This window comes from Symsagittifera roscoffensis, chromosome 6 (assembly GCF_963678635.1).
Source record: "Symsagittifera roscoffensis chromosome 6, txSymRosc1.1, whole genome shotgun sequence".
Taxonomy (NCBI): Eukaryota; Metazoa; Xenacoelomorpha; order Acoela; family Convolutidae; genus Symsagittifera; species Symsagittifera roscoffensis.
In genome coordinates, this window is record NC_087067.1 from 35,155,109 (window position 1) to 35,179,209 (window position 24,101).

The 24,101-nt window shown below is 37.0% G+C and overlaps 2 protein-coding genes across 2 annotated transcripts in view; one reads left to right on the forward strand and one right to left on the reverse strand.

Moving 5' to 3' along the window:
• Positions 1-2,021: 2,021 nt before the first annotated feature.
• On the forward strand, positions 2,022-6,010 carry LOC134848111 (uncharacterized). Its single transcript, XM_063865457.1, has 4 exons — positions 2,022-3,640; positions 4,029-4,208; positions 4,458-4,730; positions 4,919-6,010. Exons 1-4 carry the CDS (start codon positions 3,055-3,057, stop codon positions 5,131-5,133), a joined length of 1,254 nt encoding a protein of 417 aa, XP_063721527.1. The 5' UTR covers positions 2,022-3,054; the 3' UTR covers positions 5,134-6,010.
• Positions 6,011-8,520: 2,510 nt separating this feature from the next.
• Positions 8,521-24,101, reverse strand: part of LOC134847977 (uncharacterized) — a 76,106-nt gene continuing 60,525 nt past the window's right edge. Inside the window, exons 2-4 of the mRNA XM_063865291.1 lie at positions 12,763-12,831; positions 11,385-11,616; positions 8,521-8,970 (exon numbers count right to left, since the gene is read on the reverse strand). Of these exons, the coding sequence (XP_063721361.1) occupies positions 8,749-8,970; positions 11,385-11,616; positions 12,763-12,773 (465 nt within the window). The 5' untranslated portion in view covers positions 12,774-12,831 and the 3' untranslated portion in view covers positions 8,521-8,748. The remainder of the gene's footprint in view (positions 8,971-11,384; positions 11,617-12,762; positions 12,832-24,101) is intronic.

Here is a 24,101-nt window from a genome sequence, read left to right on the forward strand (position 1 = left end):
ACTTATATTACTTATAATATCAATACTTCCAATTATCTGAAAAATAGCTTTCTGATTTCAGTTAAAGGTGTCTTCTTTAATGGTCAATTTATTGAATGTGGGACGCAAATTTGTCTTCGGGTGTTCCTAATTTTTTGAATAACTTTTCCCCCACACAAAATCAGTTACAACAAAAAAATCAGAATGCGTCAGTTGACCTATCAATAAAAAAATTTCAATTTTCATTCCATCGGCGTTAAAAAAGCTTATGTTTTCCCCGTTACTTAAAGCGTGGTAGTAATGCGACCCAATAGTCGTTATAAGAAGAAAACTTTTGTCAACCATGAAAAACTTAATATATTCCAGATAACGAGTTTATGAAATAAAATTTACTTAGCGCTTCTTTGACCATAAAGTATTAAACTTAGCTTCAAAAAAAGTTCAAGTTAAAAAGTTTTTATTTTTTTTTTGGTTTTAATAATCAATTATAAACTCTAGTTATATTTGCCTAATGTGATATGGTTTGACGATTAAATATAGTTTCTCTCGTTGCAGATCATACAAAAGATGACTTAATTTGCTAACAACAAAAACGATTTAGAAAGATTCTGGTTGTTTTTTCTTCTGATTCAGACACAGGCAATATTGGTAAAAGCGTTTATTGTAAGTGTAATCCTCGAGCAACACAGCCCACAAAAAACTGCCCACGTTTGAAAAAAGGTAAAAACACACTTTTCCTAAACAACTGTTGTCGCAGCTTTGCTCGTCCAGCAACCGGTTACTCTTTATAGGAAATATTTTTTCCACTCCCTCTCCCACATTTGAATTTCAAATTCAAAAAAAAACTTTTGTGGTCTCATAATTGAATGAAGCTTTGTCTATTGAACACTCAAACAATTGTTATAAGGCTTGTCTGTCATACTTCATATTGTTTTTATCACGCATTTAGTCATAAGAACACGAAAATCATTTGCAAAAATGTTCAATTTGAAATGTTTGGGAAAGTAGAAGAGACAAAATGAGCAATCGTTTGTCAGATCATTCTTAGAAAATTCGTTCTTTCAACGGTTTCGTACATCAGCGTATTTCTATGGATTCTATTCTATGGAATCGTATATGGCGCGACTTAGGTTTCATATTTTAGTCAACCAGGGCCCTTTACAATGATTTCTCAAGGTTATTTTTGAAAAAGGCAGGTCTCAATTTCTTGTAACTATTTTCTGGTTTGTCGGTCGGTAGACTTTCAGTTTGATCTCGTAGGCTGTGTGCAAATCCATCAATTCTGGATTAAATAGGGTTGAATCTGCGCTAATATGGGGAGGGGGAGTTGAATGAATGTGAAGTTTGCACTGGGATTATTGTGGGATAAGTGCTCAGGAAGGGATAAAAATGACAACGGGAATAGGGTAAGGGTGGGGTGGGGTAGGGCTGGGCTGGCATTTCAATTGGTGCACGAGGCTTGGCATTTAAGTACGGCTTAGTGGGGAGACAACTGATACACATTCATTGAAAGATAGCAGAAAATTAGTTGCCTCTTTTTTCTACAAAAATATCTGTTCAGTTGCGAAAATCATTAAACTTTTCAGTTTTTTGTCAGCTTGACAATCTAGGAGAATTCGAAGCTTATTCACTAGGAAACATTTACATTTACCTGAGAAAGATTTATGGCTTAGAAAAAGATAGCGATCTCCTTTCCTGGTGTTGTGTGATTCTTGTTTCTCGTCTCAATTTTACCGCAGACTAGATTAGAACATTTTTAGTCAAGTTCACAATTATCTGGATACTTTTCAGCCTGCCTTATATAGGGGTTTCATTCTGTCATAAGCTAGCTCGCGTTGGATTGGCTGTTGGTTCGTCAATTCAGACGGCGGTAAAAGGAATGCCATTAGATTAGTGGACGAATCTGAGTAGGCAGGTATGCTATGGTGTGTAGGTACTAATACCTGGTGGTAAGGTGGTGGGGAAACCTGCTGTCAAGTGTCAATCAGAGGCGGACCTGTCACACAGTCAGAGTGTTTGGGAACGTCGTCTTTCAAACTCGGTCTGTCCAGCTGTGCAGTCAGCTGGTAGCCTGTAGGAGCGTCCTGTCATTAAGCAAACATTTGTGCCATCTCGTTCCGATTCGCCCCAAGAAGCCAGCTCAATCAGCCGGCACTCTGCCATGCTTAAGCACCACCGTCAGTAGACTACTTCTTCTCGCCTCTTAGCATTAGCAAAACTAAATTAAAACAACATTGAAAAGACAATAAACGACACTCACATCTAAATTATCTCTTTCTCTCGTCGCCCGCCCCGAGAACATCTGGTGTATATTCTTAAACTAAACAGAACCTACCAACCACCCCACGAAACTGAGTTAGACAGTAGTGCGGCAATCGACCATCAGGTATTGTGAACACATTTATCCCGCGGCGAGCACAGGGGCTGAACATTGCCGCCCACCGACTACTTTGCTTCAGTCTCAGCTTCGTCCCAATAGATTGTATAGGCCCAGCAGCAGATCCGGAATCGCGAAGAGGAGCAGCGGGCCAGCAGACAATTATCTCCCCTGACTGGCGCACATTTTTAAACAATTACCACCAAACACCCTCTGTCTTTAAACTACCACTTCCCTTTCAATCTCTTTTGCTTGTTCGCATTTTACTTGTCTTCCAATTAGAGCCATAGCACCATTCACAATCAACAAATATGAGCTACCTGCCGGCTGCATTGATTTGATTTAGTTTCAACTGAGTTGAGTTAAAATCTTCTTTTCGAGTTTACTCTTCAGCGAGGAAGAAGAGTCCCAAAAGTAGATGCGAATTGTGCCTCAAATCTAATTCAACCATTTGAAAAACAACAAAACAAACTAACCAACCTTTTCTCTTTTTACCCATATCTCCTTCTGCTATTATTGTACCCCTCAAGCTGACAAGGAAGAGACATTTATTGACTATTGTATTCCCAATCAAATTACTCTGCCCTATTGATTTTGTCTGAGGCGCAGAGTTCAATTCCTATTCACCATCTTCCCTTCTTTTCAAATCAACCACAAAAGAGACAGATAAAAGTCAGATTAGAAAAAACTCAGTAAGAATGTCGTCATCAGCTGCAGTCAATTCACAACACAGAATGATTTACCCCTCCCGATCCCTACTTGTAATGGGGACGATGCTGCTGGTGCTGCTGGTACAAATGGAAGGAGTGGAGGCTGTTGCGGGCAAAGCAAAGGATCTACACTATTGGTACCTTCCCACCGAGAGCACAATCCGAACTGCCTCCGAGCGAGAAGTGTTCACCAAACCACAGTGCATCAAGATAAACGACAACTTGCGACCGTGCACTAATCTACGATACAGCTCCATGCGCATGCCCAACCTGTTGGCACAGTCGTCGCTGTTCGAAGTAAAGAACTTCCTGATGGGTTTCGACGACGAGAGATTTCTGGAGTGTGACCCGTTCGCACGTGACTTCATCTGCTCCTTGGCAACGCCTCTCTGCTTTGACGGCCGAGCCCAGTTCGAGATTCCACCTTGCCGAACTTTGTGTGAGCGTGTGAGGGATAACTGTTTCAGTCTATTGCTGGAGTATGGACTGGGCATCTCGAACAGGTTCAACTGCTCCAAGTTCGAGAACAACGAACTCTGCATGGACCCATCGGCTACAGCTGAAACTACGCCAAGTAAGACTCTTTCTTTTTATACAGACATTTTAAATTGCAACCTTTTATATTCAATGAACCCTAACTGTCAAAATGCAATGAAATAATAATGATTTTTTTGAAACTTCAGCTAACTAAAATGTATTAAAGGAAAATAAGAATCTAAAAGGTTGTCTTAATCATGATAATACGATGAATTTGTTTAGTCGGCGTCGTTCGGCTTGGAAGTGAAAATATGCCTTAAAACGATATTAAGACTAAAGCGTCCACGCGTCTCATACATATTACCTAAGTTGAAAAAAGGAGAAGCCCCATGTCTGAGCACGTTTCCAAAAACATTTAGTAAAAAATCTTAAGAAAAGCAGTTAGTACTAATTAATAGCAAATATATGGTGATTTGCAATTGCAGGTGGCCAAACAACCAACCGTGTTTTGCATGGTCATGACTCGTACCATGACTCCACTTCTAGTTCGGAGGTGCCAGCGACACTGACTGCAGAGACGACAGCTGTAAATGAGGCAGTCACTGACCCCACAGACGTGACAGAGGCACTCTGCCGCGCACCAAACGGGGTCCCATCTGCACTGAGTAAGATAAGAATGACATATCACACTATTTTCATGCTACCAAAAATTAATTTGTACAAGGTTATCTAACAAAAGGAATTTTAAAAAAATAGTTTGAGAAACCTGAGAAAACATTCATTCCAGGAGCGATCTGGCGGGGGATTGATTGATTTCAAAGATTTTTTTTAGCAACCAGATCATTTTTAGTAACCAGAACACTAACAATCGTGTTTTGCAAGTTTGTTGAACCTTGGTGTGTGTTGTGCACTAGTTGTGCGTGCGCGTCTGAAGTCTGTCCGAAAGAAGCGAAAGGGGGTGTTCATGAAAGTGAAGAGGAAGAACCTGAAAGTGTTCTACGATAGGGACTCCCTGCTGGGGGAGGTGGGGGGAGTGCCCTCCTACAACTCACAGCCCCTCGACACCCTCTTCTTCCGCACCCTCGAGAAGATAGAACCGGAGGGGGCGGAGTTGCCCAAAAAGAACGCAGTCGTGTACTTGTTCATCTCCGGAGCAGAGACCTCGTCCGGATCATCCAGCAGTACACGTGAGTTACAAAAATGAACTTTGAAAAAGTTTTAGTTCCAATAGGGTCATTTTTCCTCAATTGTTTTTTTTATGTTGAACTTACTTTTGTCAGCTACATTGAGAAAAACGATTAAGTAAATTGTCCGTATATGCTTTGAAGAAACGAATGAAATTGACCAATATTGTAATGTTAAAATTGATGTTCAGGTTCGACCAAGAGCAGCACTTCTTCACAATCAGGAGCAGTGACATCCTACGACACAAATGCAGATGACACAGAGAACAGCACAGAAGACTCATCGGAAGAGGAAGATATGCCATTTTTGAGGGTACTGTGCATAGTGCCAGACAACGGAAGCGCCAAAATGAGACAGCTCATGAACTGGCCCGGCAAAAATGCACCCATCAAATGCGACCCCTAACCGATTCTCAGTCTAAGACCAATATCAACAAAATCTACAAGTACATCACAACAATTGGGGAAAACAGAAGACGAACTTTTCCGACAACAAATTTCATATTTGACATTTTCCAGATAGTAACTCAAAGACACGCTGTTTTAAAACCAACATGATATGAAACCTTGCGCATTTAAAAAAAATTATTAGGTAATTCGATAAAAATCTACTATATGCGTACGTAAGGGAGGATTTGGGGGCCACATTTTTCAGGGATTAGACCCCGTCGCCACCTTTTAGTAGTATTTCAAGATAACATTTTTTAGCTAGCTAGCATCCAGTTTTGGCTTTTCAAAAAATGACTAAAACGGCCAAAAACAAATTTAATTGCCTACGGCGCAAAATAAGGAATTTATAATCTTTTGAAAGAACTCGAAAAAACAATTAGGTAGACCTAAAGAGTGAACTTTTAGAAAATCTTCTTCCCCGAGAAAATCGAATTCTCCCCTGCGTGTTGTAAAATAGTTTCTATAAGGCTTGATAAACTGCTCGACTATAAGGGCCATTATTTTGACTACGCTGACAATTCGGGTGCAAAAAAATTTTGCACCAATTTGGACCAATTAGAGCTCGAACAACTGCTGATTTGAACCTTTTTCTGGATTCGAACGTGACATTGTTTCTGACATCATTCTTTCCATATTTTCGAAATATTTCTAGCAATCGAGTTGAATGCATTTCCTGGTTTCATTCATTTATCTGTACAAAAATTCGCTCTCCATATGTAGCTGTTGCTGACAATAAATTTTGACTATTTGACTGATCTTTGGTAGAATTGTTTGATTGATATAGATGTCTAAAAATACATAAAAATACAATAATAATACAGCTTAGAATAAAATTTGACGAATTTTTATTGTTAATGTGAGCGACCAACAAGTCCAAAAGCCCAGTTCAGGCCAGTAGTTATTCGCGCTTTCCTCTTCCAAATATTTAATTTTACAAATGATAAAGAAGCATTAGCCATTTCTTTACCGTTGGAATAGGGGGCAGGTACTTGCAGAAAGGGGGGTTATATTCAAAAAGGCTCTGTGAGCTGACTCAAAAATGGAAGGTATTTTTGCTTGAGCTTTTTTCCTTGCAAAATGAGGTAGTATAATTAATGGTTGAGTTATATATCATAACAAAACCTTTTCAGTCATGATTCAAACGACATTGAAACTTTTACAACGCTCTATCAATGTCAAAAAAACTTGCTTGAAATTTTTGATTCTAAATCTAATTAGAGTAAAGCGAGCAAGTAGGCCTCATAATAGGAGTATTAAGTTTTTATTTATGAAATGAACTTTAATTTGAATCCAACAACATTAGTTTTTGGCATTTCGTACTGCGAAAAAAAAGAATTTTGAAGTACCCAAGATTTTTGCTAAGTAGAGTTGGTAAAGTTTCCTGGATAGAATTGACTTGCGTTTCGGTCGTAGCAATAATCTTGGGTACTTCAGTCTAATTTGAACATCATAAAAAACAGAAAAATGGGATTTGGTCAGAAAAAGTAAATGCGGAGGTTTTGTCAAATCAAAGGCGAAAAAGCATCAGTTTGGTAATTCAAATCTGCAGTCATTTGTTCATACGACTCTAAACCTTTTAATCTAAAAAAGTAAAACACAAAATTAAGCTTTTCTGTTTCTAGCTACGACAACATGATACCGCTTTGACTCAACCACGAAGTGAACTTAATACGAAAAAAGTTCGTGTATTAATATGAACCATCTTTTTTCCGGCCTAAGTCGAAAATATTAGTGCGGATTTCATGGTCCGGCAACCCAATAATGGTGGCGCACCTTTACAGCTTTCTGATATCATGTGCTTTGACATTCAAATCGTAATAAATTAAGTGAAGGGCAGTAGATGCTTTTTTTATTTCATAAAATAAATCGAAAAAAGCTATTTGTTTCAAACAACATCACAATCATAAAAACTCGATTTCAGAAGTTTTCTAACTCAATATCTCGCAGTTTTTCGAAATGCACAAATTTATACATAATGTGGCTTTATGCTTTGGGATTGATTAACTGCAACCTTAGTGTGGATGCCTTCAGTTTGTTATATTCCAAATTATCAGTTGCAAAATTGAGTTTATTGTTGCGACTTTCGATACGAAAGTAACGGAATATTTGTGCTCGGGGGTGGGTTTTTTTTCTTCAGACAAATTTCGACTTTTTAACTAGCCATTTTTGACGGAATTTTTTTATATCATTCAAAACGTATTGTTGTCTTGAGCTTAAACTTGAAAAGATATTTCACCTGTGATCATTTTTCGTAAAGTTATGAGGGTTTAAATATTGCCATTTTGACCATTCTGACCAACTTGGGACAATTAACACGCGATATAATTCTCGCTATTAACGCGTAAGTGATTTAATCCGCCTTATAAATCGTTCCAATTGGTTGAAAGAAGCTTATTTGCCATAATTTATTTATTACAAGGAACGAAATCCATCTTTTTGTACTTGATATGGCGTGTGGGGGGGATGATTTTTATTTAAAAACTCAAATTTTAGAAAAAACATTTTCATTTTGTTTTATTTCATTTAAAATTTTCATGTTATTACTGCTGCTCCATAAACCTTAAAAGGCAGTCGGAATATTCAGGGCTTCGCCTTGATACGAGCAGTCTTGTTTGTATTTGGTGCTGAATCGTATTGGCGATGTCTTATCATGTAGCTGCTTTATTCGTGACTAGTGTTTGTCCGTTGTTAAGCTTGAGTGGCTGAGGAGTAGTGCTTGAGACTCAATCTCTTGATTGCAGTAGGTCGCAGATTCGAATCCTACACGTAGCCGAGTTTTTGCTAATTCGAGGCTTATTTCTACTTTTTCTTATTTAACTTGATAGAGCTTCTTTTTGGTCGTGTTTTCGCAATTCTCAAAAAAGTTGCCAAACTTTTGTTTGCCTGCTTTTTTAGATCGACCAAATTGGTTTTCTGAGCTCTCACATTTCATTATAAAGACCCTATTTTGACCAAACTTTCGGATTCACAGGCAATTTTTTGAAAAAAGGGGCCAAAAAAAGCGTTTTAAGGGACTCATCAGAAACTTTTGACAGAAACTAGCATGTTTTGGGCACGAGTTTCCACCTCTAATGTAGTCTGTATGGACTTCAACGCGCCTTCAGAAAAAATTAAGTGTCAGTCCGTAAAATTTGGAGGATTTAAAATAGTACCAAAGGGAGATGGAAGAAGGTCGACTCGCAGTGAAAGGGGTGGGAGCATTGCGCTCTTCCCCTAAATCCATCCTGAAATAGACAATTGAGGGCTCTCAGATCATACTACTTCGTCTCAGGCGCAAAAAAATGTTGGTTGTCAGGCTTAGATCTCGCTTTGGTTATTTGCAGCTCTGATTTCTATCAAACAACAAGGTAGCCACAATTCAATTTTCCATTTGATTTAGATTTTTTTTTCGATATTCTTGAAGCCGAAATTGCATCAGAATTACGTAACAATGACAATCTGCTGTTATGATGCGAAACAATTTTAATTTTGGGCTTGTTGGCCTACAACCAAAATATGAGCCATAAATCGGAATCCAAAAAATTGAGATCTTAGACTTGAAAAGTTAAATGGTCACACAAAAAAAATCAGTTTAGTTTGAGTCTGTCGCATACAGTTTATTTCTGTCTTCGATTGCCTTTTTCATTTGAACCCGTTTTAGGTATGGGTGTTGAAACTTTGATCCCAGCATGTCATACACTGAGTTGGGCTGCCGAGTGAATGTGCCCTTCTTCCAACCGAGAGGTGCCGGCCACTTCTTTTTCCAATTGAGTGGGTTTTTCTCACTACAACTAACGCCTTGTTCTTCTAGCGCCTGAAACAACTTCAATTTCATTTCTTTCGAATAACTACATTCTGTAGCTGAAAATTTCGAACATGTATTCAGCTCAGGTACAAAAAGATTCCGCATCTACGGTGTTCTGTTGTAAACACATCTAAAAACGGCAAAAAAATAGCTCGGAAGAGTTAGAAATGCACCAACAAAATCATAGAAAAAAATTTCTGCTTTTTTTACATGATATATTGATACGTTTAATAACTATCGGTGACTGCTTTTACCATTTTGTATCCGTGACTGCTTTATTTTCCATAATTTTATTGATACGTTTCTAACTGTCCGTGGCTATGTTTTTACCATTTTGTAGCTTCGTTTACAATAGAAGATCATAGATACTCAAGGATGACTCTTAATCTGTTTGTACCAGAGCTGAATACATGTTTCAAATTTTCAGCTATTTTCAAATTATAATTTTAAAAAAACTAGCGTGTACCGGACCTCCGGTGCTTCGAATTTTCAAGAACTCAAAAAACTATTCTTTGAGTGTACTCTGACATCACCCAATTACAGTGTTCGTAATTAAAAAGTTTTTATTCAATTTTTTTATATAAATTTTGAAGAACCATAAAATTTTGTGAAGTTTTGTATAAGTTCTTCGAAAAACTTAAAATGAACTAAAAAAACGTCACATCTGGGAAACTGGAAGCAATTGAGCAGTCGCATTTGGACGCAAGATTTGCAACTCCTGAGAGTAACTTCAAATTTTGTAAAATTTTTCATTCGATTTTTTAATTCAAATTTAAAAAAAACCATAAAAATTTGTGACATTTTTTTTATATCTAAGTTTATAATGAATTAGGAAACGTCACATCTGGGCAACTGAAAGCAATTGAGCAGTCGCATTTGGACGCAATATTTGCAATCTTTGAAAGTACTTAACTACAGGGTTGGGAATTTCACTTTAACGAATTACTTTGTAATTTGTGTTTTCTGAAAAATTCCAAAAAACAAAAATCGTCGTATCTCTTAAACAAAAACTATTTGGGCACTCTTAATTAAAGGCCAAATTTTCAACCCCTGAGCTTACTCTGACAGCCCCCCAATTACAGGTTAGGAATTTCAAACTTAAAAAAAAATTAATTTAATTTTCATGAAAATTTTTTTGAAAAAATCACAAAAAACGTCATATCTGGAAAACTGCAAAATTTTGAGCAGTCCTATTTGGATGCAAAATTCGCAGTCCTATTTGGAGGCCGAAAATTGCAACTCCGGAGAGTACCCTGACAGAGCCTCACTACAGCGATGATAATTTCAAGTTTTGTGAAATTTTGTTTACCTAAGTTTTCTGAAAAATTTTGAAAAAATCCTAGAAAAAACGTCATATCTCGAAAACAACAAGAATTTGAGCAGCCATATTCAGACGCAAGATTTGCAACCCCTGATAGTACCCTCACAAAAAGCAACAACAGGATTGAGATCTTCAACGTTGTGGAATTTTTTAAAATCTAAGTTTTCCGAAAAATTTTGAAAAAAATCCTAGAAAAAACGTCATATCTCGCAAAAACAACAAGAATTTGAGCAGCCATATTCAGACGCAAGATTTGAAAACCCCTGAGATTACCCTCACAGATTCCAATAACAGGATTGAGATCTTCAATATTTTGGAATTATTTAACATTTAAGTTTTTTGAAAATTTCGGAAAATCATAAAAAATGTCAGATCTCGAAAACTACAAGGATTTGAGCAGTCATATTTGGCGGCGAAATTTGCATTTCCTGAGAGTACCCTGAACGAGCCTGACTACAGAGATGGCAGTTTCAAATTTTGTGAAATTATATAATAGTTAATAGATAGATAATCGATTAAAGTTAAAAAATTAGGCGACGGTAGACAGACATAATCAAATTAATTAAAAAAACAGGTTTACAGACAGACAGACTTAATTTGGCCTCGAAAAAAAAATACTGAAAAATTAATGACCTTGCGGAAAACTAATTGAAAAATTTTCTTAAGCATTGCAATATATGAGATAGCTTAAACATGAAAAAATTCTTTCGTCAAAAAAGCAAATTTATTATGCTTAAATATGGGAGATAGCTGTCACTCGCATTTAAATATAGTATAGATATAGATAGATAGATAGATATAGATTACAAGGGCCTTTTTTGATAAAACTAACGCAAAAAGAGAACACTGAATCGCCATATAATTTTCCTATTTAGCTGGAAACTTTATTCCCTGCACACAAAAAGAAGACTTAAACAATTAAAATTCATAGTTCATTAAAACCAAATTAATTTAAAAATGTTTGTCACAGTAAGACAATTCGCGTTGCCAGCTAACGAAACAAGAAAATTTATTATATCACTTAAATTGGCTCAATCTCATGAACAAACGGGTTTATTTTTTAAGTATTGTATTGAGTAATTGAGTAGTATATTTAACCTACTTCAATGAGCGATTTCATCTTGGGTGTGTTGAGCTCAGAATTTGAAAACGGTTGCATTGCTACTTGTGTGATTCCAAACTTGACCAGTCTATCGCCCAGAATAGATGCCAGAATGCGGTAGGAGGATAGAGATAAGGGGTTGTGGATGCGATTCCTAATGTGCTCCTGGTCTGTTTCTATCTCCGTCACAACATGACCACTGTTGTGTACTACTGATAACTTCAAGCTGCCTCTAAAGAAGACAAAACATCAGGTAACACAAATAACTTGAAGAGCTCGAAAAGAACACTACAATAACTACTTCAAATAACTGAGGTTTCGAACACTATGATATGATAACTAAAATTGGCAAAAACTAAGGACTGTTTATTTAAATTCTGAACTCTTTTGCCCGGTTTATTGAGCTTTAATATGCTTCGAAGCGGATCAAATTACGTCTCCGCCTCTCAACCGAAAGGTCGGATGTTCGAGGCCCACCATGATCCGTGCTCATTGCTTGATGGTGAGGCAATATTAGCCAGTCCAGAACAATAACCAAAAAACTGCAGGTAGTTCTTAAGCAGGGGCACAACATTGGTTCAACGTAAAGGATGTATAGCTCGTATATTTGTCTTTTCTCTCGAGGATAAATGGTCTTAAAGAACAAGTAGCACAGAATGTTCCGACCTGGAGACGGGCAGAACCATACTCGTGCCAACACGAGTGCAAGATCCATCAAACTCCTCGATGTCTCCAACATGACACAACGCGTTTTTACACAAGGAGCAACACAAACGAGCCTCACAGCTCCTACAGAAATTCATGGCTGGAATCATGGTCGCCCTGCTATTGCTAGTAGCAGGAATAGAAACAAACCCCGGGCCTGCAGCTTCTACTGTCTGCACTCAAGAATTCATAAGTATTCAGTACAGTGCGTAGTGCCACTAAGGTGGCTGGGTACACCTCAAATGTACCAAACTCAAAACCATCGAAAAAGGCGATATCAACGTTGTGTGCTGAGCATGCACATGGTGCCGATCACCTGATATACCCATTGCACAACCAGCCCCCACCAAAGAAACCACAAGTTTCAATACCCTCCAGTTCAATGTCAACGGATTAAGAAATTAAAATTGACAGAATCATACATAACAAGAAAGCAACTACATAAAAAAGCAGCGATACAGGAAACAACCACAATGCGGCGTTAAAAGGCCCTCCTGGGTATCAAATAGTGGTCATTAACCACCCTAAGGAGTGCTGCAAAGGCGGAGGTCCTGCATTCATTATTGATAAAAGCCTTAAATACTGCAAATATTCCCTACTCTCACAAATCACATCAGATAATCACACTGAACGACAAGGAAATCAAATTATATCAACTATCTCATTTCCTAACCTGATAAACATCCATCTTCCACCAAGCTGCTCCGAAGGCTTTTCAGCCTCCGTAAGACATTTACTAGACCTGAAATCGTTCTTCATTGTTGCTGACATCAACGCACAGCTCTAGTACTCTCCTACAAACCCAGAACACAGAGGGGACAAACTTGCAAACGAATTGGTGATTCAGACTTCATAGTCTTAAATGAGAATGGTTGAAATTCCGCGAGGAAACAGAAGAATTGTTTCTAAAAGCGCAATTCTCACGCAGTATTCTTAAGGATGAAAAAAGTTAGAGATATCATCAAGAAAGCCGCATTTTTGAAATATCTTACAGGGATATCTTGAAATAAAAAATCTTACCTGAATTAAGCCCTCACCTCGCTGGAGAGGCAGTAACAGTAATGCATAACACACAACTTCCAAAAAATAACACCCAAGTCGCCTCACCATCACAGCCCTCAATCACACAATAAATAAAATTATACAAGGCAATTACCGCTCAAAACAGATTAAATTACTAAAAAAAGAACCCCAGAGTACAATCAAGTATGTTATGGTACAAATTTTGATCTTTTTCCGGACAAAATCCACCGAAGACATCAAACATACCAATTATTTTTTAATGATGTTCCACGAATTTATGATAATAAAAGTGCTCCATACTTTTCAACAAAGAGTACACCCCTTATCCAGATAAACCTGACCAAGAAAAGAAAAATTACGCTTAAAATAAAAAAAACTGCCTTTTAAAGCCACCAAGTTCACGACTGAAGAACTATAAACTGCAATTTTAAAAAAGAAAAAAATAGTTAAGCCCTTGGTCCTGATAAGATTGCACGATTCACCTTCATTCCATTGGAATGGTCGGCATAACATACATCACCAACGTTGATAACAGATCACTAAGCATTGCAAAACACCACATAACAGGTCGAAATATCCCGCTCTATTTATCTACCTAAAAAACTGTAAATATCCTAAATATCCAAGTGATATAGGTTCTTTGCACTTGTCTCCTGTGACTTAACTAGTAAAAAGACTTTTTTATAAAGGTAAGAAAAATAGTAAAGCCCGTGGTCCTGTAAGATTGCACGATTCACCTTCATTCCATTGGAATGGTCGGCATAACATACATCACCAACGTTGATAACTCATCACTAAGTATTGCAAAAACACCACCTAACAGGTCGAAATATCCCGGTCTATTTATCTACCTAAAAACGGTAAATATCCTAAATATCCATGGAATCTAGGCCCATTGCACTTGTCTCCCGTGGCTAAACTAGTAAAAAGACTACTCTGTCAGAGAAAAATACTTGCTGCTTCGACTTAACCGCCCTAGATACGGTTAAACACCGAGTTCATCCAATTGACATATTTAGTACCTCGCTCACTAACAACATGGCTCCTCTCATAATTAGAAGGCTGCTTTTCGTACGTCGAGTGTGAAAATCAGGCGTCGGACAGGCGTAAAGTGAAACAAGGAGTTCCACAAGGTGGTTTTCTCTCACCGGCTTTCTTTAACCTGTGCTCCTAGTAACATTAAAAAGAACCTTTGCTGAAGATTTTACACTTCTCATATCTGGGCTCAATGCATCAGCGCTATACGTCTCCATGAACGCATACATGGAAAAACTAAATATGGTTCATAGATAAACATCTCATCGATCTCTTGATGATAAATCTATGGCCACGTTATATACCACATGGTCTGCAGAAGTGAATTTTGAAACTAAGGTTGATATCGGCGGTTATCGCCAAAAAACATAATAAAATGGGTGTGACATTTGAGTAAAGGCTTAATTTCAGAGCACACACAAAACATCTGTTCACGAGTACAATCAAGGAACAATGTACTGAGAAACCTAGCCGGTACTAACTGCAAGTGCAAAAGAGACCTTATCTATATCATACAAGGCCATCAGTCGAAAGTCGTGGTGTTATGAAATAGGCTGCAGCAAAAAAGTCACCCAGCCGCAGAGCAACTAACTCAAAAAACTACAATTGAAACAAAATGACGAGCTAAGAAGTGTCACCGGTTCTGTAAGAACCACAAATATAGACCACCTGCACATTGAAACAAATGTCCTCCCAGTGCGTGAGCACAACAAAATGCTCTCAAAACAGTTTTTACTTAGCAGCCACTTCCCAAGTCGAGCGGATTATGAAACCAGAGCAAGTACTGCACGCTCAAGCCAACTCTACAAATATTGCTTCATCAGAACATCGCTCCCCTGCCCCAAACACAGCGCAAACAAACCATACACATTAAAATAAGGGCCTTTAACATGTCCATAAAAACAGTTGAATATTACATCGGAAACCACCCTAAAAATGTTCAGCGCAATTCCACCTGAAATAGACTTGAGTTAAAACAGACTCGATCGCGACGACATGGGCAAATTTGCTCAGCTCCGATCAGGATACCCTCCCCTGCTGGATAATAACCGGAGTAGGTTCGACCCTAAAATCCCTAATGTCTGGAACCTGTAGTCAAGGCCCTCATGATGTCAATCACCTATTTAATGGTCGAGGTAGACCGACAGATTTAGATGTCCTTAGTCTTTGGGCTGACCACCTCAGTGTAGCTGAATTTCTTCAACTCACATAGCACAGTTGAGCAGCAGAGCAATTTTCCGGAGATGAAGGATTGTCAAAAGAAACAAAAATAGCTGCCTATGAAAGAGACGCAGCCAGAACAACAATATTGATTGAAAAGAAACTACAAAACAAGTTCTTTTTTCTTTCAAACTACATCGTTTTTGGTGTATCAGTGAATCTAAATGAAAGCCTAGAATTTCGATAAAAAATAAATTGAGTTCAAGTCGCAGTTTTTCTAATAAAATACACCATATGTTTACCAACTAACAAGCCTCAATTTATAGAGCAGTAATAACATGAAAAAAAAATTGAATTTAATAAAAATAAAATGATTTTTTTTAATTTGAAATTTTTTGTGAAAATCATTCCCCCCACACGCCATATTAAAAACAAAGTGATTAAAATTTGGAACGATTTCTAACACGGATTAAATCTCGGCTTAAACGTCAATAGCGCGAAATATATCGCGCTTTAATTGCTCGAAATTGGCTATTTTTAAACCCCCATCGCTTTACGAAAAACAATCACAGGTGAAATATCTTTCCAAATTTAAGCTCAGGACAACGATAGTTTTTGAATGATATCAAAAAAAATCCCGTCAAAAGTGGCTAGTTAAAAATTGGAAATTTGTCGGAAGAAAAAAAAAACACCCCGAGCACAAATATTCCGTTAATTTCCGAGCACAAATAATAAAAAACAATAATAGTCTGTGTTAACATCCTAAGCATTGGCTGTACTTAATAGCTGATCAGAATGAACACATTTTATCGCAACAAAATTTGGGTGGCAACAATATTTGTGACTTAGGTTGGAAAAAAAAGATAGTTCATATTATAACACAAGCATTGCTTGTGTAAAAAAAACAGAACTTTTTTATTTGAGTATTCTTAAAATTTTCATTCATAAAAGGGCGCAAGAAGAGTTTTGATAACTAATTTTACTTGAATAACACTAAGACATAGTTAGTTTTTCAAAGTAAATTATAGGCCTATGAAAAGTTTGCTCGCTCGCTTTATTCGCTCGAAATTGGACGAAAAATAAAAAAAAAGGTTTTTTCTCGAAACTGGAAATTTTTTTTTTCGAATGTCGTTCGAATCACGACTAAAAGGGGCTTTTATATGATACATCACTCGACCCATTCCGATGAGTATTTGTGATACCTAATTTTTCGAGGAAAACAAAAAAACTAAAAAACCCAAATACAAAGTTCCTCCCCATTTTCAATGGTAGGAACAATAAAAGCATCTGTTAATTTTGCAAAACAAAAAATGAAGAAAACGGCAACAAGATTAATGACATTTCTTGTGGACGAAAATGAATCAAATAAAACATAACAAACCTTGAGGAGTCAACAAACAAACAATTGTAGTAATGTTTGTTCGGATACGTGCAGCCTAATCCTCTTGGTTTTATTTCGAACCCAAGCAATTCGAGGTTGCGGCGGTTCCGATTCGAGTATACATGATTATGTTTCGGAGTTTGCAGCCCACTATTTTCTGTCCAGCTAGAGAAAGGGCTGCTGAAACTGAGATTAACTTTTCGCAATAACTTCTTTAGTCTCATCAATTCGGCAGAAAAATCTGAAAACATGAATCCCTCAAATAAATTATTAGCACAACAAAACAAACTGTCAAGACTCGGTCTTCATCGCTTTGTCTCATTTTTGGGTAGTGTAGATTTCTAACAAAATTGGAGCAAAATTGAAAACAGGATTAGCGGAGACGCTTTCCATCATACAAAATATCTGTATGCCAAGAACGTGCTCAAACGTCAAATTGAAAATCAATCCCATAAATCCTAAATCTTTTCAATTGGTCAAAAACTACTTCAGCCGAACCTCGTACCGAGTTCTACCCTCTGCTTGAACCCCCAAACCTAAAATTGGAAAAAAAAACTTCTCCCAAATTGTCAACACCAACAAAACAAAATCAACCCCAAAATCAACCATAACATCTCAAATCAACTGTGAGAGATATACCTAAGAGAATTTCACTTATTAACAATGAAAACTATTCAAATTTTTTCAGCAGGGGTTGAATTTGAGAAGCGAAAAATTTAATAAGAAAAAATGATTTGAGATTTTAAAAATTTAATAAGAAAAAATGATTTGAGATTTTTTTTTCAAACTTCACATCACTTGATTGAGCCACGAACGGTTTTCCAGCTAAAAAGTTGTATAAAAGTTTTCCAACTTATATCAGTCACAAATTGTGTTCAGATCAAGTGGTTTAATAACCAGATTGATGTTGTCAGTGAAGTTTCATCTCCTTGATCAACGTATTCGAAACTCAGTGTTCTTTAGAAAAAGAAAACTGGTAAGACCCAATTTTTTTTAAATCGAACAATTTACATTCAGGCTATATTTTAGGCAATATGGAGAGTATAAATACACAATTTCATCAATTTGTTTCTAATGGTTGTTGAGAAAAACTACCTTGATGCAAAAAAGCCATCACACCAAAAAAAATTCCTCCGGCTCATTTTTGAATTTATCAACTTGTAACAATCACATTATAGCAAAAAAGCGTCGTTAAAAAGCGTTTTCTAATTACAAAACGGTGATTATCAGAACAAGATAGAAACAAGTATTTTTCCAGCATACCAAAAGCAAATTTCTAGCCAAAATTTGATTTGAAGAAAAACTTTTTGTTAAAAAACTTTATCTATCTTGACTTAGTCACAAACGGTTCTCCGGCCAAAAGACTATGAAAATTTTACTAAAAGATATCAGCCACATAAAATCTTCATTTATTGTGGTTTCATAAAAAGAAAAATGCTGTCAGTGAAGTTTCATCTCATTGACCGATGTGTTCGAGAGTTTTAGTATTCACTCCAAAATTGAAGATCGTGAAATGAGCCCAAAAAAATTTTACACAACTTTACTCGTCTATATTGTTTTATACAGTCTACGAGGAGTTCACATACACAATCTTAGCTTCATAAGTCCAATAGACATGACATTGAAAAAAAAATCGGCTCAACTTCAATTACTCAATTTTTAAAAGTTGCATTATGATGAACAAGGACTCTTTGGTGAGCTAATTTTATTGGTTAGACGTGGAAAATAAAAAAAAACATACAGTTAAAACGTTTTAAAGCTAATCAAATGCTATATCTTCGCAAAATTTCAATTTCTTGAAAAGTTTCAACTTTTTTGTCAAACTTCATCATACTTGCTTTAGCCACCTATAATTTGAAGCTGAAAGTTTATCTGAGACCTTTCTGAAGTGTATTAGATACCTATGAAGATCGTTTTTTTATAAGTTTGATGATGAGATTAAATCCGTCAGTGAAGTTTAATCTCATTGAACGACATGTTAGAAAGTATCCAATGTTCACTCCAAAATTGAAGATCAAGAAATGACTCAAATTTTTTTCTGAACTTGTTTTAATTTTTGAGGTTGTTTTATAAAACCTATGAAGAGTTCGCTTACACAAATTTAGTTTTATAAACCTGACAGATGACAAGAAAATCAAAACTTGAATTCGCTCAAGTTTTAAAAATTGCCTTATGATGAACAAAGAGTCATTGAAAAGCCATCACTAGTGCCTAAAAGTGGGAGACAATTAAAATTCTTATTGGTAATGTATTATAGCTGACCAAAGGCTAATTCTCCGCCAAAACTCGACTTCAAAAAAAAATTATTTTTCAAATTTTCATCTAAGCACGCAAAATATATTTTCAAGCAAAAATTTTATCTGATACCCTTCTAAAGAACCAAAAATGAACCAAAAAAAATTTTTTTTTTCATTTTTTTTATTAAGGTATACTATACAACTTATGGAGAGTTCACATGAATAGTTTCATCTTTATATGACGAATGGGTGATGAGAAAATCAAAAGTGAGCCGAAGGAGCCGAAATGACCCCAGACCCAAAATTTTCACCTTGCTCAAATTTGAATTTCTCAAGTTCTAGAAACCGCATTATAGCAAATAAGTGCTCGCTAGAAAGCTCTTTCCAATGAGTGGACGTAAGGCGTGTAATATTTAAAAAAAAACAGCGTTGAAAAGAATCTTAGGCTAAATAAAAAACCTAAGTTTCATTTTCCCTGCCAAAAAGTGACACCTCTAGGGCTAAAAACTAAAATTGTGGAAAATAGCCCCCAAAAATTTTTTAATCAAAAAAACAACATCAACATCGTCTTGTTCGTTCAAAACAGGGCCTAGAGCTCATTTTATCAAAGTCGGGTTGTCAGAGTAACTACACTTTATTGCAGATTTTTCATTTAGGGTTAGAAAGTACGCCCTAAAAATTTTTTACAGTCCAGTTGGTTAAATTAGCTCAAGAAACTACCAAAACCGTTGAGTTTTCAAAAAAAGGATCATTTTTCGATGAGAAACAGACTTGAAAAATTTCGAGCCTCGCCCTAAGATTACGATCGACTTAAATAGCCCGAAAATTTTGAATACTTATCTTAACTCAACAATTGATACATACTCAGAAGCTAAATGAGCAGGGCTGGCCAAAAATATAAAAATAATGCCCAAAACCTTTGACCCTTTTCCCGCAAACTATAAATCGACCAAAAACTGACATTTACCTGTCACCAAATGTTTTTAGTTTTTTTCCAGTTTCTTTTCCAATAGGATATCTTAAAATTGCGTCTTATTGCGAAAAATTGAAGTCCGAAGTGTGTCAGACACCGGGAACCCTTTTGAGCCGATGCAAAAAAAAACGAGGGTGGGCACTAACCAAAAAGTGACAGGGCTAGGCTTAAATCTCCTACAAAATATCTTGAATGCTAGGCTGGATTGGATGCAAATATGGATGCATGGCTGAAAAGATGACTGGATACATGACTTATGCGTGACTGAATGACTAACTGGATGGTTGCTTAGATTAATGGCTGGATGGTTGCTTGGATGATTGACTGAATGGGATGCAAATATGGATGCATGGCTGAAAAGATGACTGGATACATGACTTAATGCGTGACTAAATGACTAACTGGATGGTTGCTTCACTGCTGTACTCTGCTATTCCCTCCACCATCTTGTCTTCCCCTGCCTTGCTTTACCCTTCCTTGTCATACCCTCTCATGCCTTAACCACGCCCAACCCTGCCTTGCACTCACTCCCCTGCCTTCTTTTGCGCTCCAATGCCTGTCTTGTCCTCCACTGCTTTGTTGTGTGCCACTGCCTTGTCTTAAACTCTTCTGCTTTACATTGTCTTCCCCTAGTTTGTCTTCCCCTTCTCCGCCTCCCTGCCCCGACTTACTTGTGGTCCACTGAGTCTAAAGTGTGACCTTTTTTAAATTGAGGGTGGGCAACCATAGAAATAAACAATGGCCCACAAAATTCTCAAGAAAACAGTACTAGAAACAGATGAGAATGTGTCGCTCAAAAAACCATTTAGTTAGCACCTAAATAATTGTGCGAACAAGTGAACCCTCGAGAATAAGCAGGCAGAGCAATGATAAATATATTGAAAATTACGTAAGATAAACGGCTTTTTTCCAGTTCTTTGGATGTGCGAAAATTGTCTCCCTGTATCGAAAGAAGTTGTTTCGCTAACTAAAGAAATTGGCGAAGTCAAGAATGAGTGCAAGAATTTGAACGAGAAATTGGACAATTTCATTACCGAGATAACATCTCAGACTAAGCGGTCCGTTGAAGCGGTGCAGAAACAGTCCATATCTCCAAAAAGTGGTCTTGGTATCCGCATTCATGGATTGGAAGAACCAAAAACCGAGAACACTGAACAACAAATAGATGCTGAGAAGCTTCAGATTTCCGAAGTTTTCAAGAAACTTGATGTTCATGGTTTACAATCTGTGAGAGACTTTTACAGAATTGGAAAGTTATATCCCAACAGACCCAGAACGCTGATAGTAAGGCTTTCAAATCCTTGGGAAATGAGAAAAGCACTTGCACAAACATATTTTCTCCAAAACGCTACACCAGGTGTGTTTATATCACGTGAACTGAGTGTAGAAGACGCTTTGCTTGAAAAACGTCTCTTGAAAAAAAAAGGTTTGATCTAATCACTGAAGGTACACCGAGAGAACATATTAAAATCAATGGTTTGGAGCTGCTTGTTAATGGACAAGTTCAGAATCTATGACTATCTACTTTCGCTATAGCTGTGTTGAATGCGCGATCTGTCAAGAAACCAAATGCATGTGGAAATTGGAAGCTCACTTTGCACACTTCAAAATAGATATTAATGGACAAGTTCAGAATCTATGACTATCTACTTTCGCTATAGCTGTGTTGAATGCGCGATCTGTCAAGGTCGTCGCGGGTTGCATCCCATGCCTTGAAAAGATCATCAGCGAGGGCAAAAACAAAAAGAACCTGGCTGAGAAAAAGAAGCCCTGTGATTATAGCAGTATTTCACCACCCATCTTGATGGTCCAATATAGGGGGAATCACAGTCAGACATTAGCAAAAAAAGTGCGCGATATCACCAATGCGCTGATAATATTCACGACGAGGAAATTGAAAACTTGTATGCCCTCTCTAAAATCCTGCTTTTCCAGTGAACTGAAATCAAAAGTGGTGTACAGACTTGAATGTTGTGGGTGCAAATCCATCTATGTTGGCCAGACGGTCCGACATCTCACCACAAGGATTGAGGAACACCGAAAAGAGGATACCCCAGTTGGACAGCATATAAGGCAGTGTGGTAGTGAGCGTGGTAAGTCTGAGTTTAATTGGAAAATAATCGACCAGGCGTCCAGCAGCATCAAGTTACTTACATTAGAGGCGCTGCACATTAGGAAAGAGAGACCGGCAATTAACACGCGCGACGAGTTTAGAAGTAGGGAGCTGACACTAAGGCTATAGTTCCAGAATTGAAAAATTCTGGCTAAAACAACAAAATTTTGAAACAACTTACATGGTAGCATAAAAATTAGCCACAAAACGAAAATGTGAAAATAAAAATGAAAACTCTCAAAAATTTGTGACAAAATGTTTTAAAATGTTACATAATAGTTGTTACATAATTTCAGTGATATTTGTAAAGTTTTGATTGGTTGAATTTTTAAAATTTTGAAGTAATGATGTGTGTGACACTTTTTATGATCTTTGATCATTTTGTACAGATAGTTTAGAATTTTTAAAACCTGAAGATGCACAAAATGTGCGAAAACGTTTGTTTGAATTTACAATTTTAACTCATTCTCAAAATAGATATTTGTTGTATCAGTGAAACGTGGATGAACGAAGATATTCTAGATTCGACAATGACAGTACGGTGCCAAATTGTCCTTTCTAAATTAACACAGTTATGTACCACTATCCTTTGCTATCTCGTACTAGCTACAAGTCACCTTACTGCGTGAGTCCACGTTTAAATTCACACCTAGAAACAGAGAACACTTTAGCGAATAAGTTCATACCAGCGCTTATAAAAAAAACATCATTAAAGAAAAAACTTCGCACGTTGTTCTCTCTGCACTCTGAATCAAATAATAATAATAATAATAAACAAGAAATTAGGAAAAATAAATCCAAGGGAGTTAGCTCCCTTTCAGTTTTTGTCAAATCAAAAGTTTTAAAAGTTTAGTTTTCTGATCTTTTTACAGATCATGCATCGGCAGTCAATTCTCCACGAGCATGGATCGTTTTCGTTTAATTTCTCTTCAAAATATCTCCAGAAAACATTCGTTATTCAAAATCAACCCGTTTTCAAAATTTTTAGCTTTTATTTTGCAAAAACAAATTTTTTGATTGGCGCATGTTGGTGAAAAGCATTAGAAATTAAAGTTATCACCAATGAAAACAAGTTTTGTTCATCTGCGCATTAGTGTAACTAAAACCAAGGAAGAGCGGAAAGAGTTCACAGAACTTACTGCCAAAGAAAAGAACCACGCGCAAGACTTATTTCAAAGACCAGCGCAACAAAAACCAAGAAAAAGTTTCATGTGTTCTATCAACAGCAGATTTCAGCGACGCAATAAACACCGAAGAAATGAATTTAGCAGTTAACAGCTTAATGGATTTTTTTAATTTTTTTTCTAGGTAATCAGAAGGTCAAAAGTATCATAGTAACCGAGGTTACAGTCATGAGTCCCTTCATCATGTATTCCAGTCAAAATCCTTGGAATTTTTTAGATATGGAAGTGATAATGATAAAAGAAGATGACAAGTGTTTAAGTCCTTTTCAATTAAAATCGATACGGGTTACGTTTCTTCAATAAGAACACGCAACTCGACACGAGATAATATAGTATACAAGTGTTACAAGTAAAAAATTTCGTCGAAAGTTTTTTTGTCATTTATTGTTCCGAGTACGCAAGCGGCGTTCGCAATCTGTACTGCCAGGGAGATTCTCTGTTTTAAAAAGCTGCCTGCTCTGGGTTCCTCAGTGCATATGCTTAGGTTCTTACAAAGCTTGCTCAAAAAAACTTCTGTGCTGGGGCCGGCCGCGCCCTGAATTTCAAAAGCTAGCGGTTGAAAAAGATATCCATCATTTACAAGATCTTTATACTTGTCAATTTTTCGCTCTTCCGCTTCATTGGCAGCCGTACCAGGGTTACAAACAGACCCGGCATTAATCCTACAAGGAGCTAAGGAGTCTACTACCGTTACATCCCACAAGAGCTGCTTACCATCAGCCCATGGAACGAGCGTCAAACCGTCTGGTCGCTTCTGATCGGTCCTGTAGAGGTGTCGTGGTTCTAAAACAGACGGAATGTGAGTAGATGATAGACTCTGCTTTATAAGGGCATTCAGGTTTGAATGCCTAGAGAATCTCCCTGCACTTTTGAGGCAAGAAAGACCATGCCAACATCCTCGGTAA